Raw genomic sequence first — 13,497 nt, forward strand, 5'->3', positions numbered from 1 at the left:
GTGGTCTCCGCCTCAGCTCCTGCTTAAGCTGCTCTGTAGACTTCAGGCCAGCCAGGCCTGCAGTTGTGCAGCCAGTGCACACAAAGCACCTCTCTGTGTGGAGCGTCCACTCTCCAAAGGCCCTTCACAAGTCCTACAGTGTGGGCTTCTGCACGGGGTGTCCCCTGCTCACCGAGTTCCGCCCAGCTGGAACGGCCTGTGTTGCTCAGTTCCTCCCAATGCTAGTAAGTCTGCCTCTGGCACAACGTGACTGGCCAAAACCATGTCTTCCCAACACTGAACTGACTGCACTTACTGGAGTCTATATTTTTAATCACGAGCTCCATTGTATAAAAAAAGTCGGGAGGGGGGGGTAGAAAAAGAACTTCTAACCATGAACTTGGCAGATCCACACCAATAGCTTTCACTTGACTGCATGTTGGAAGCACTAGGGGCAGTTTTGGAACCTCTCAGTGCCTGGGTCCCTCCAGACCAGCTAAGTCAGTCCCCTGGGGTGGTGTTGGCAAGCTCACAGCTCCTCCTGTGTCTCCAGGGCCTACAGAGGTCAGCTGCTTGAAGCAAAAGGACTCTGAGTGAGAAAACTTTGCACAACACGTTCTCCTCTGCGGGACAGACACAGAGTGTATCCGGGTGACCACACGCCCACTTTTGAGAAGAATTGAAGCACCAGACACTGGCTTCCCAGGTAGAGGCAGCAGGGTGGCTTGTCCTTAGTGAAGGTGGCATATGGCCTGACATGTTCAAATAACCCAAGCTGGGAGAAGGCTGAGAATCCTTCTCAAAGCCCTGCATGTTGGAGCAGACAGCAATGCTGGCCAAAATAGAAAACACCCAGGCCGGTCCCTGACTCTGAGCACAGCACTGTTGCTCCAAGCTGGTGAGCAGGTGTTTTGTCCCTCACCTGCAGCTCTGCCATCCTCAGGCCCTGGGAGCCATCCAGGACAGCCGTGAGCATGGGGTGGACGCCCTCCTCCACCCGAAGGTGTGGTGGATCTGCCAGGGAGAGCCAGAGGCCAGGGGCTGAGGGCAGGACAGACTGGCCCCATGGGGTGGGGACCACAGGGGAGCTGAGTTCTTCTCTGACTGTCCCTGTCAGGTCAGTCACGGGCTGCTGCCTTGCTCTCTGTGGAATGGAGCCTGTCCTCCCCTTCTTGTCACCCTGAGAGTGACACCATCACTGCTGTAGGGGAGGGTGCAGGAGTGGAGAGGTGACCCTGGATACCAGGATTTGTTTACCACTCTCAGACACGGGTTGAGGGCACTCATCTGTTTTGCCCTCACCTCCTCAAGCGTCTGCCTGAATCCCTGCGGTGGCCTCTGGCTGCTGGCGGGGAGTCGAGGACTCATGGCAGCCCCCAGCCGTGGGCCACTGACGCATCTCACCGTTGAGCATTGAGGATTTTCAACTTTTTTCTTACATAGAGCCTGGCAAAGGCCGGGACGTAGCCCTGCTAGAGATCTGGCCAGACACCCTTGGCAGGAGGATCCCGCTTCCATCACAGAACAGGCTGGAGGTGGAGGGCCTGAGGGCAGGGATGTTGACAGGGACCAAGTGAGGGTCATGTGTGTCCAGCAGCTGATACACAACAACTTGCCAAGGAAAGAAGGGATGGTGGAGGGCCTGGTGGACACACATTGGTGAGTAAGTGGGGTAAAAAACACGTGTGTACCTTCACAGGTATCCATGATCCAAGCACACTCGTTTTCCATTCTGTCTGCCATGGGCCCAGGGCTCTGGCACCCAGGCCTAGAGTGTCACCAGCAAGCATGTTCTCAGTTCTTGGGTTCAAACCCTCTTTTCCACTAAAAGTGACCAGGACTCCTTGGAGAAATGGCCTGGCCAAACACAGGCAGGGAAAGTGGCAAGCTGGGTCGGGGGCGGTAACACATGGCTCCCACACCGATGGGCACAGCGGAAGGCTGCAATAGAGAAAGGAGGCTCTGTGGGTGAGGAGTCTGGCAGACGCTGAGCAAGTCAGTCAGCCTTTGCTTTGCAGTGACAGGTAGAAATGTCACCCACTGACAGACGCAGGGTCACCCACCTCCTCCAAAGAGACCTGAGGACCAGTTGAGGGGCCTCCTGAGAAACAACCCAGACGTAAGGAGACAGTGGGGACAGGACAGCTCGGTGCAGAGTGCATGCCAGCTGGCTCTCTGCTCTTTGGAAACAGCCGGTCAGACTGAACCATGTCGATCACCTGAGGACAATGATGCTGAGGGACAGCTGAGTGTCCCTGGTGCCTCACTCTGTGGCTCAGAGCACCGCTGCTACCCACGCTGCATCCCAGACCAGCTGGAGGCCACTGTCTGCAAGGATGCTGGACCTGGAGCTGCTGCTTCACCGCATGTCCTTCTGTCCATGGCAGGATCAGCGTGACTGCTGAGGCCCAGCCTGGAAGGCTGCGGGAATCAGAGGAGGGGAGACAGGCCCACCAGTTGGCCTCTCTTTGCCTGGGCCTTCCTGGATGTCCGTGGTCCATGCTGGGCCCAGTGTCCAGGGCCCAAGCCAGGCAGGTGGCTGGCAAGGAAGGATCTCCCTCCTTTGGGGGGTGGGGAGGCTCTGTTGCTTTCTTTCTTCCCCTCCCAATTGTGACAACTTCAAGTGCCACTGTCCCCCGGGTGGAGGCAGAATCACCCAGGTCCTGGTCAAGAATCACTGGGTCCTCCTGCCCCGTCCCCCCTCCCGGTGGGAGACCTGGTTAGCAAAACGATGCCAGGACTCTGCACGGAGCCAGGAAGGATGCACTGTGGCCTCAGGCCTGACCACACCGAAGAGAAGCATGGAAGAGAGTCAACTTTCCTGGGACCCAGGCCGCCGACAGGGGTCCTGACAAACCCCACAGAAAGCGAAGCATTGACCGCTGCAGCAGGTCAGCAGCTGGCTTGAGGTCCACGACGCCCACTGCACTGACATCATTCTCGAATGTCTCCCAAAGGCCAGGCACAGGGCAAAGGCCAGGAGGAAGCTGGGGCTGGGGAACTCAGGGATTCCTGGAGCTGCCCGGCCTCCAAGCTCCAGCGCTGTCTCTGGCCCTGGAGGCAGAGGAAGCCTGGGACTGCAGAGACCCCCACGCCCACTTGGACTGGCCAGGAGCCAGTGGGCCTGTGTGGTCAGATCCGGAGGTCCTCACAGGGTGGCCAGAAAGCCAGGCCTGATAGAGGATTCTCATCCTGACAGCCCGGCTGCCTGAGCACGTGGGGCACAGAGATCCGGAGATACCTCAAGTGGGGTCTGGGCTGAGCTGCCCTGCGGGGCAGGGGCTCCAGACCTACTTCCTGCAACAAGACCACCAGGACACAGTTCTGGTTCTAGGGCTGGGTGCTGTGCCCTTCATCTGAGGCCAGGAGCACCTGAAGGCCACCAAACGGGGGTTGTACTGTCGCTCGGAACCAGGGCCCATGAGCCAGCATCTGCTTACCCCTCCCCTCTGCACCCTCAACCCAATAGAGACTGGGCTCCCCGAACCTTTCTGTGCAAGAAAACAGAGGCTAGGTCCGACCGAGACGGTCCAGGTTCTGTGCGCTGTGGCTCTGTGATCTTGGCGCTCCTTCGGACACAGGGATGCAGATCACCCCCCCCCCCCGAGCCTCTGTCAAGGGCAAACATGAAGTGAATGCTCACTGGCTGTCAGGGCTCTGACTGGCATCACCCTGGTGTCCTTCCTTAGTTAGGCACGTTGGTCCCATGGGTGGTAAGAATCTCCTGGGAGCTATTCCCACACCCAGAATGTGAGCAACGGCCTCTGTGTTGGAAGAGACAGCAAATTCCACACCCCACCAACTCCTGGCAGGTCCCAGGTGGGCCTCAGTCACAGTAGCCCAAGGGATAGGAGGAAGCCACTTGAGCAGGTGGCTCCCCAAGAGACCTCCAGGTTGCGCTGAGTGACTTTCACTCACACTGCAGCCCTGCAGCTCAGCCCTGAGCTCCTCTACTCTGGGCAGAGCAAGCAGGTGCAGGGCTCCAACGCTGCCAGGGCTGGGAACCCATCTCTGAATCCTACAGAAAAGGAAGCAGGTTTGAGAGCAGGCAGGTTCCACCCCAGGCTCTGCGGCTGGAGCTTTCCCGGCCGAGCTCAGCTTCCTGCAGCTTTGGAAAAGGTCTTTGTCCTTTTGTGCCGCCGTACGCTCTCTTCCTCCACACTAGCTTCTGGCCCAGCCTGCCCCAACTCTCTGCAGAGGACATTGGGTCCCCTCTAACAGTCCCTGCGGACATGCATGCTGCCAGGGTTGGTACCAGAGCGTGGCAGCCTCGGGTATGGGACACCACCAAGAAAAGTAGCATCTGGGTTGGCGACTGAAGCTGGTGCCCCAGGAGCTCGCCAGGCTGTGGCCGTGTACAGGAAGTACAGTTCATGGTCATTTTGTCACCTCTGAGCAGCCAGGAGAAAGGCCACTTTGTCTCCCCAAGTGGTTTCTGTCTGTGCTGAGGACTCACCCTTCATCACGCCTGCCTCCAACAGCGGACACAGGTCTGCACCAGGCCCAGTGCTCGGCGAATTCAGATGCCGGGGATGAAGCCCTTCTAGAAATGAGGCTCATGAGAGGCTGGAGGCAGCGGCTGACTCACACAGGTGAGGCTCGGCTCGGCTCGGCGCTGCTCAGCTCAGCTGGAGCGCACCCACCTGGGGCAGAGGGCGGCCTCAGGCTTTCCTGGCATCTATCTCTTCACCGGTGTTGCCACCGGGAAGAGAGATGCTTGTCAGAGAGAGATGGAAGATTATATGATTTTCCTCTCTGAGCCACACGGTCCTTTTGGGCACAGTGACACCTGACCACGTGCAAAAACACTTCAGCAGACTGGCTGGAGGGGCTGAGCACCCACCCGAGGGCTAACCCCTTCTGGGATGAGGGTGGCATCTCCCAGGGAGCATGCGGTCCGCGGGGTGCAGGCTGAAGTGGGCAGAGCGTGAATTTGGAGGCGGCAGTGGAGTGGGGTTTGGCACACATGGTCTAACTGCTCGTGCCTCCCCCTCTTGCTCAGCCGGTTACAGCGAGGTTGCTTATGCTGAGTGTCTGTCTCATGAGGCTGCAGTCAGGTTCCGGGAGGTGACACACTTAGTGCAATCCCTGACCCCGAGCAAGCAGTACGTTGACAATTTTGCCCCAAGTCCCATGTGCCATGCATCCCCAAACTAGGAGGGTTTGAGCATGGTTCCCGGCCAGTGAGGTGGCTGCACTGAGCCCACCACGGTCTCCGGCCACCAACATTCCCAGTGTGCTGCCACCCTCCAAGGGGCAGCCACCTTGGCCTTGCCCAACAAGGCAATTATCTTCTCCATGAGAGTCTGAGAACGCAGAGGAACACAGACAGCGGCCCTTGCGTGGGCGCCTGGTGGCTTCTACCCAGTACTAACGTTTTGCCCAAGGGCGATTCCAAAATCATGAGGCTGCAGCTACAAGTAATTTTTTTTTCTCTTATAGCCAAAATGCATAATGGTATAAGATTTTCCCATGATGAAAATGGTTCTTGCCTACTGGGCCCCAGGGTTATGTGTCAGCAACACACGTGGCATCTTAGCAAATCCCTCAACACGCATGCTTGAGGACACTGGGCCCTGTGGACACAGAACAGGGAGACAGCATCGGTGGCTGTGCTACACAGTCCCGTTCCAGCTGGAAATGGCCAAACTGTCAGCCCAGGGGAGACCCGGCATCACCCACTCACACCCCCAATCCCCGGCTCCATCTTGTATGGCAGGGAGAAGGAGCAGGGTGGTTCTCTATCTTGCACTCTCTGTCTCTCTCTCTCTCTCTCTCTCTCTCTCTCTCTCTCTCTCTCCCTTTCCCCCTTCGCTCCTGGTATATTCACACACGAGCAAAGGAGGAACAGCCCTGAGGCTCGGAGGACTAAGGGCTTCCTAGGTCCGAGGCACGGCCATCAGGTGAGAGTGAGAGGTCCAGCCAGGGCAGTGAGACCCTGGGCTGGACCATATCGCCCGAGGGGGCCCTCGCTACACGACAGAAAATGAACACAAAACAGAAGTGAGGCTGCCACACAGCCTAGGGCTGCAGGTACAAGTTCCCCGCCTTCCTGCCCCTTAGCGCTTAGCTCCCTGGTGGAAATGCCCACCCTGCCATGTTCTCTGAGCCCAGTCAGGTGCTTGGCCCAGTCTCTGTGACACACAGTTGCTCTGTGAGGGACTGTTCTTATCACTGTTTTGTCGTTTGCGTCCTGGCCTCTGCCATGGCTTATGTCTTAGACATCACCTGATTTTAAATACCTATATATAATAGTGGCTGGGCGTGGTGGCTCACGCCTGTAATCCTAGCTAGCTACTTGGGAGTCAGGATGATTATGGGTTGAAGCCAGCCCCACTCAGCAAAAAGTTAACGACACTCCATCTCAACCAATATCGGGACGTGCAGCATCTGTCTGTCATTCCAGCTATGTGGGGAAGCACCAATAGGAGGTCACAGTCCAGGCTGGTCTGGGAATAATAAAATAAGACCCTATCTCAAAAATAAAAATGACCCCCACAAAAGGCACTGGCAGAGTGGCTCAAGTGGTACAGTCATATGCCTAGCAAGCGTGAGGCCATGAGTTCAAACCCCAGTACAAGAAAAATAGCAATCACTAAGCTGAGGGCCTCTTGCCCATCCAGGACAGGGTTGGACACAATGGGGGATGTGCAAGAGGCTGACAGTCCAATCAGAGGACCAAGACTTTAAAGTGTGGTTCCACTTATGTCCCTCCCACATGTGGACAGCCCAAGACTAGCAAGGACAGCAGGGTACGACAGTCCTGAGGGTGCCGGCACCTCCCACAGCCAAGTCTCCTGGGAAGCTAGCTCCCTGGGGCCCGGGGTGGGGAGCACAGAGACTCAACAGTGAAACGAGGATGACAGCGAGCTCCCCGACTTGAAAGGGACGGTACATTTCTCGGGCCGGGACTTCAGCTCTGACTCTTGCACGGCCACTTACAGAGGAAGAGGCCCATCCAAACCTGCAGCTTTCTACCCTTGGGTTTATAAAATTGGGACTGTTTCCCTCCATCCCCCCCCCCCCGTCCCCGCCACTGGCCCTGCAGAAGTGCTTGGCGTTTGTAAACCAGCTGTCTGCCATCCTGTCTGTCTGTCTTCCCCGTGGGTAGCTTTGTTCTTCGTTTGCGTTGGTGACTGCTCCCAGGGCCATCCATCACCATGTGGCTGCTGGATTCTGATGGTCTCGGATAAAACAGGGACACGGTGCCTGGAAATCCATCTTCTGAGGCCTCTTGGGTGCCAGATGCAGTGAAGGTCTGGTCCGACTCTAGAGGACTAGAGATGGCAGTGGACACCAGCCATGGCCCTCAGGCCCCTGCTGGCAGTGTCCGTTGCTGCCCGACGTGAGAGCCCAGAGACCCACTCACTACGTTCCCATGGGCACCATGACCACTGGAGGGGCCTGTGGATGGTGGGCCACCGTGGGTGCAGATGGAGGCAGAGTGGGGGCTTGTGTCATTTTTTCCGATTGGTTCAGTGGGTGAGCAAGTTAACGCCTGCACACTGGTGTGGGGAGAGGACTATGTAAAGGGGTCAAGGTGAGGGGAAGTGAATGACCCATTGGGCAGAGGGACACCCAGAGGTGAAGTCCAGCACGGGAAATGCAGCAGTTAATGAGTTTCCCTCCGAGCTCAGAGGGGAAGGGCTGGTGGGTGTCTGGAGTTTTGACCGTTGGGGCTTTGTTTAGGTGAGTGCCGGCAGGTTGGGGTGCTCCGGGGGTGGGGATTACAGCTCCCCTGCTGAGGGAGACCAGAAGTACCTGTGACCTGTGCTCCAGGGTCAGACTCCCTGCGCCTACGTTTTCTCAACTTCTTTCAGCGAGGTCATGATTTTCTGTACCCCTTATAGCCCTTCCATTAGATTTACTTGATACGTTATAGTTTAAGGTGATTTTGTGTTTATACAGGGTCTCCCTATGTAGTCCAGACTGGTCTGAAACTTGAGGCTCTCCTGTCTCAGCCGCCCAGGTGCTGGGATTACAGACATGTACCATCATGGTGAGGTGGGTGCGCCTCTGGCGTGGGTTTTGTTGGAACCTTTGGTCATGTGGTGGGCACTCCCTTTGTTCCTAGAATGCTTTTTCTCGATGACATTTGGAATGGATGCTGCTTCTACTCCTGACAAGGTATCCATCTCCGTGAGCAAGGGCTGGTGGAGTGGCTCAACCTCCAGTGGTAGCAAGTGTGAGGCCCTGAGTTCAAACCCCAGGACCGCAAAAAAAAAAAAAAAAAAAAGACTCCAGTTTGACCGTGAGCAAGTGAAGCAAGTGAGATGGTCTGTATGTTGCCGACTTGACTCGCTGTCTTATCTTGGATTTTTTTTCAGTCAATGACCGAGGGGGATCACTCGTTCATTCTCACTCTGCTGACCTTTTCATGCTACACACTGGGGCTTCCAACTCACAAACAGACTGCATCCCTCCATTTCCTTAGGTGTCTTCACTTTCCTTCCTGCTATTGGTCCCAGACATCTTTTGTCAGGTTTACTTGAGCTCAAGTTGCATGGCATCTCTGTGGAACAGGATTTAGGTGTCCAGCGTTATTTCTGGCACTGAGGAGTGTACTGATCTGTGGGTGTTCTTGTGACCAGCAACTCTGCCACGTCCACTTGTTGCATTTAGTCTGTCTGAGGGTTTCTGTAGATTTCTGCCAAATGTATACATCCATGTCACCTGCAATCACTGACGGTTTCTCTTCGGGCTTTCCACTTTCCTCATCTTATCCCAGTGGCTGGCTAGTTCCTCCCATCTGTGTTGCACACCCATGGGGCTTGGCAGCCTTACCTGTCACATCTCAGGAGAGGGCTGTCCACATCCACAGTTAAGGGACCTTTGAGCAGATTAAAGAAGTTCCTGTCTATTCCTAGTTTACTAACAGTTCTCTTAATTGTCATTGGGTGAATTTTTTACTTTTCTGCTTTATTAAGATAACCACATGTGAGCCGGATGTGATGGTGCACACTTCTAATCCCAGCACATGGGAGGCAGAGGTAGGAGGAGCTCAAGTTCAAGGCCAGCCTGGAGCTACACAGTGAGACCCTGTCTCAAAAACAAACAAAAAGGCTTTGTTAATGTGATGAATCACATTGGTTTTTAAAATATGACACCAAATTTTCAGGCTTGAACCCAACCCAACCTGGTCTGAACCCAGCCTGCTCATGGATTGTATGGGATGCTCACGGGCAACCCTGGACTAGAGCTTTCACTGAAATACCCGTCAGGCTTTGGCGTCGAGGTTGTGTTGCCTCATGAAATGGAAACTGAGCTGTTGTTGTATGAAGAGTGTAAATGGATGTCGTTCTTGCTTCAACAGCTGGAGACGCTTGCCAGTGAAGTGCAGGCAGAGCTCAGAGATTTTCTTCTGTGACAAGACTAAGTGACAGATAAGACTTCATAAGAAGAGAATGAGAAAGCATCAGTAATATCGCATACCATAAGACGTGCAGGTAGAGGATGTAAGGATGGGTACTGAAAGCTGCTGAAAAGTGGGAGGTGGTGGGAGGTAAAGGGGTGAGGGAGAGCAATGGAAGGGGTTGAATGGCAAAAAGTAAAGCACACCACCGTGGGGACACTTGAGACACCCCTTTGAACATCAACTTAAATATTAATAAGGAAAACCAGGCCTGTGAAATAGGCACAGTGTGTGTGTGTGTTGGGGGTGGTGGTGCAGGAAAGGGGGAAGAAGGTGGATGGACTTCGTATACCTCTATGAAACAGAACTAAGAAACCTCTCGCAATTGCTTTAAGTGGGGCAGGGAGGGGGCTGACGGGGAGACGATGGGGCAAGGTAACCAATGTACAATATAAGTCTAATCAGAATTGTCACTACGATTTCCCCGTCTCCGACAATGACAATAGCCTAATAAAAATGTTACATATCTATACATATATATATATATATATATATATGAAGACTTCCTAATGATGGGAGCCACTAAGATGCTCCATTTCTCCCAGCACTGGTTTTAGAAGTTGGCGCTTCCCTAATGACATCGCTTCATCTACCCTTTCCAGCTCCGTGTTTTTGGAAGTGTCATGGTTCACGACCCGAGGGTCTGTGGTGCTCCTTGTGGTGGTCACGTGTGTCTGCTTTGCTTCTGGTCTGGCTGTACCAGGGGTTTACCAACTGCAATGACCTTTTCCAAGAACCGGCTTGGGTTTTGTTGGTTGATTGTACTCTACTCTACCTTTTGTTTTCCATCTCTCAAGTTTCTGCTTGTCTTTAAATTTTCCTGTAAGCACAGCTTTCGATGCGTTCATTCCACAAGTTTTGATTGACACATCATTCTGTCACTCAAAAGTACTTCACATGTCCGTTTTTCATTTCTTGACCTACAGGTTATTTACAAGTGTGTCTACTTGATATTGCTTATGAAGTTTTATCTTAATCCCGTTTGCTTTGAGACTATCCTGTGTGCCATCCCAATCCCGTGACCTCAGCTGAGACTTCCTTTATGGTTTGGCATGTGGCTGATTCTGATAAAGGTCCAAAGAGCACTTGAAACGCAAGTGTCCGCTCAGGCTGCTGACTCTGGCGTTCCACACACGGTACTGGGTTCGGGTGTTCTACGTCCATATGGATTTTTACCCACTGGGTTTCTAAATGTTTGTCATTGGTACTGAACTTAAAATCTTAAAACTGAGGTCTTGAAATTCCACCCCACTGTAGGTGGTCCATCCTTCCTCTCCTGGTCTGGGGTCTTTGGTGTCCTGTGTGCCTGGACGTGGGTTTTTTTACTGTTCTGTCCACTCGAGGTGGGTTCTATTCTCTGGATCCTTTTCATACCCTCTCTCCTGCTCTCCATTCTCTCCTGGATTCTTGTCCAGACATGTTTCATAGACTTTCTACTCTCTGCCTCGGGTCCTTCCCCTACCACCTCCATCTCCTGGGGCTCAACCCGCCTCAGGTGAACCTCTGGGAAGGTGAACCCTCTCCTCAGCCACCTTCAGAGGTGGCCAGTCTCCCACCTGGCTGACACAGAACCTGTCATGCTTAACATGTTAGGGAGATGCCCACCCCTTGTTTCCACACCTCGGAGATCCACTGACCAGCCCAGGAATCCCGATGGGTTGGACACGGACAGAGGCATGATAGTTTGGGACAGCAACTCTGAACTCCTTAGAAACAGCACTGAGCCCCATATTCTCAGTCAGTAAGCACAACTGTATTGGTGTTTCCCAAACCCCACTAACATGACTGCCAGAACAGTACAGAGAACCAGACCAGGCACTGCAGGCTACGTGCGATTCAAACCACCTCTCGCACCTCTATCTGGAACTATTTTCACTGCCTTTCAAAACACTTGGATGCTGAGGCATACCCCTGGGTACGACTGTCCCCCAGGCCTCCTGGGTGCACCTTCCTGAAGCCAGTGCATTTGTAAGAGGATGCAAAGTCACACAGCTGGGATGGAATTAGCTTTACTTTCAAGAATTCCTGCAACACTGGAGTGGGACTCCAACTGCCCCAGGGGATGTTACAGTGACTGCAGGGAGGGTCCCAGGGTTGATTCCCCAGCAGCACAAGCACCCCACCCAGAATGGGGCGCCTGGGGGGGAACCAGGCAATAGCACTGAAGCTGTGTGCTCATAAATACAACTTTATTTCATTAGAAATGCATAATTACAGTGTGTGGGAACATTCCCCTAGAAAAGTAGGTAAGCAACATTTCCATCAAAATCATTAGCTGTCTTCTGCAAACACCTGTCTTCACGACACTGAACAGAGCACACAGCAAAAGGCTTCTGCTACTCCACTGGCATTTTTTTTTTTCAATTTTCTCTTTTGTTATAAACACCATAGCAAATTAAAAAAAGCTGTTAAACAAAATATTGTAGTTCTTGTTTTCCCGAGTGTACTCAAAGCACTCTGCACTGTGCTTCTCCTCCGGGACACCAGCAGCACAACTCAACCCTGGAGACCTCAGGGACGGCTGGGATCCTCCCCGTTGAGGAGGCTTTCAACGCATCACAGAACTCACACGGTCGCCCAACTTGAAGCGTGGGAACAGGGCACGTGGAGCCAGGGCAGGACTGCTCGTGGTGCCAGGCAGCTCAGTGCTGGTGGCCCTGCTTCACTGGATCTGGATCGCTCCATGTTCGAGCTGCATTTCAGGCTGCAGGGTGGGCTGCAGGGCATCAGCCGTCTGCAAAGAGGGAGAAAGGAGGCTTTTCTAGAAAAATACCCACCAGTGTGTATCTAGGTCACTCACCTATCATAGAGTATGGTGACTTTCACACACAAAGAAGACGACACACACATCAGAGCTCTGGGGTTGCAAGGTTACACAGTGGGACGTGATCTGACATTCTTTTCTTTGTGGTACTGGGGACTGAACTCAGGGCCCCGCACTTGCTAGGAAGCGCTCTACTACTTGAGCCACCCCTAGTCCTACACTGCCTGGATATGAAACTCCAGGCCCCTGGTGCTCCGCGGCAATGCTTGGACAAGCGTGGCCCATGTCAACCCCTCACACGTGCAAACCTGGGCTGCTCCACTGATTTTCTGTTCTCACCTCCAGGGTGTCCTGGGAGTAACTGGGGTCAGTTAACATCACGTCCTTCCCCTGACACTCACCTAGAATCTCAGGTGTCATGTCACCCGCTACCAAAATCTAATGTTAAAAAAAAAAAAAAAAATCATTTCAGGGGCAGCTACCTTTTCTCTTTTGAGGACACAATCCTAATCAATGACCTATGGACAACAGAAAGACTTTAGGTAAAGGACTGGGTTTCCAATCCTCTACCTTGGCCATTCCGAGTGTGGTCCCAGTGCAGGAATTGTCCTGGGTTTCTGTATGAACCCAGGAGGCCGACCTGAAGAGCAGGGCACAGCCACTGTGCAGGAGGAGGCCAGAGATGCCACAGAGCCACCACAGGCAGAAGTCTCCAACATATCACAGTCTAATGCTGTGCTTTTCAAAGAAAAATGACTCTCCACATCCGTTTCCTTAAAAGACGGGGCTTCCCGTTTGGAAAGAAGGATGCAGCGTGGGTACCAGCCACACTACCTGAAGCCCTGTGCATGGCTGGGCAGGAATAACAAGAAGGAATAAACCTGTACCAGAGACCAGGTGGCTCCATGAGTCTGGCTGAGCAGACTATGAGGGAGATCAAGCTGAGGGAGCAGCCATGGAGGCCACAGGCAGCCATGGCTGAGGCCTGCAGACCAGGAGACCTTTGCAGGCCAGAGTTTCCCCGGGAAACCTGACCAAGGCATTCCAGGGAGGGAGCCCACAGTTCCCTATCTCCCCACTGCCTGCCTGGACAGCTCTGTAAGCACCTCCAGTGCCTGGAGCATTGTGGCCTCATAGGTCCTACAAGAAGCACTGATCACAGCTGATCAGGAGCAGAGTCCAGTGCTCAAAGCCTGACGACCAGAGGCTGCTTGTGCACTTTTGGCGGCCTTGCCAAGCAGGCTCATAACACCTGGGGGAAAGGCGGAGGTGCGATGAGGAAGGTAGCAGACCTAGCCATGCACAGACCTGAGGCTTCCTGGGTCTTTTGACATCCTTACAC

At 53.8% G+C, this 13,497-nt stretch overlaps 1 protein-coding gene across 13 annotated transcripts in view; it reads right to left on the bottom strand.

The window, feature by feature from the left end:
- Positions 1–11,372: 11,372 nt before the first annotated feature.
- The window catches only part of Banp (BTG3 associated nuclear protein), a 97,240-nt gene continuing 95,115 nt past the window's right edge, over positions 11,373–13,497 (bottom strand). For 4 of the 13 annotated variants that reach the window (XM_020184139.2, XM_074055488.1, XM_074055489.1 and 1 more), the window contains one exon: positions 11,376–12,125. In XM_020184139.2, the coding sequence (XP_020039728.1) occupies positions 12,054–12,125 (72 nt within the window). In that variant the 3' untranslated portion in view covers positions 11,376–12,053. Of the gene's footprint in view, positions 12,126–13,497 lie in introns of all 13 variants that reach the window. The other 9 variants (XM_074055493.1, XM_020184134.2, XM_074055494.1 and 6 more) reach the window with 6 other exon arrangements.

Source organism: Castor canadensis, chromosome 15 (genome assembly GCF_047511655.1).
Source record: "Castor canadensis chromosome 15, mCasCan1.hap1v2, whole genome shotgun sequence".
Taxonomy (NCBI): domain Eukaryota; kingdom Metazoa; phylum Chordata; class Mammalia; order Rodentia; family Castoridae; genus Castor; species Castor canadensis.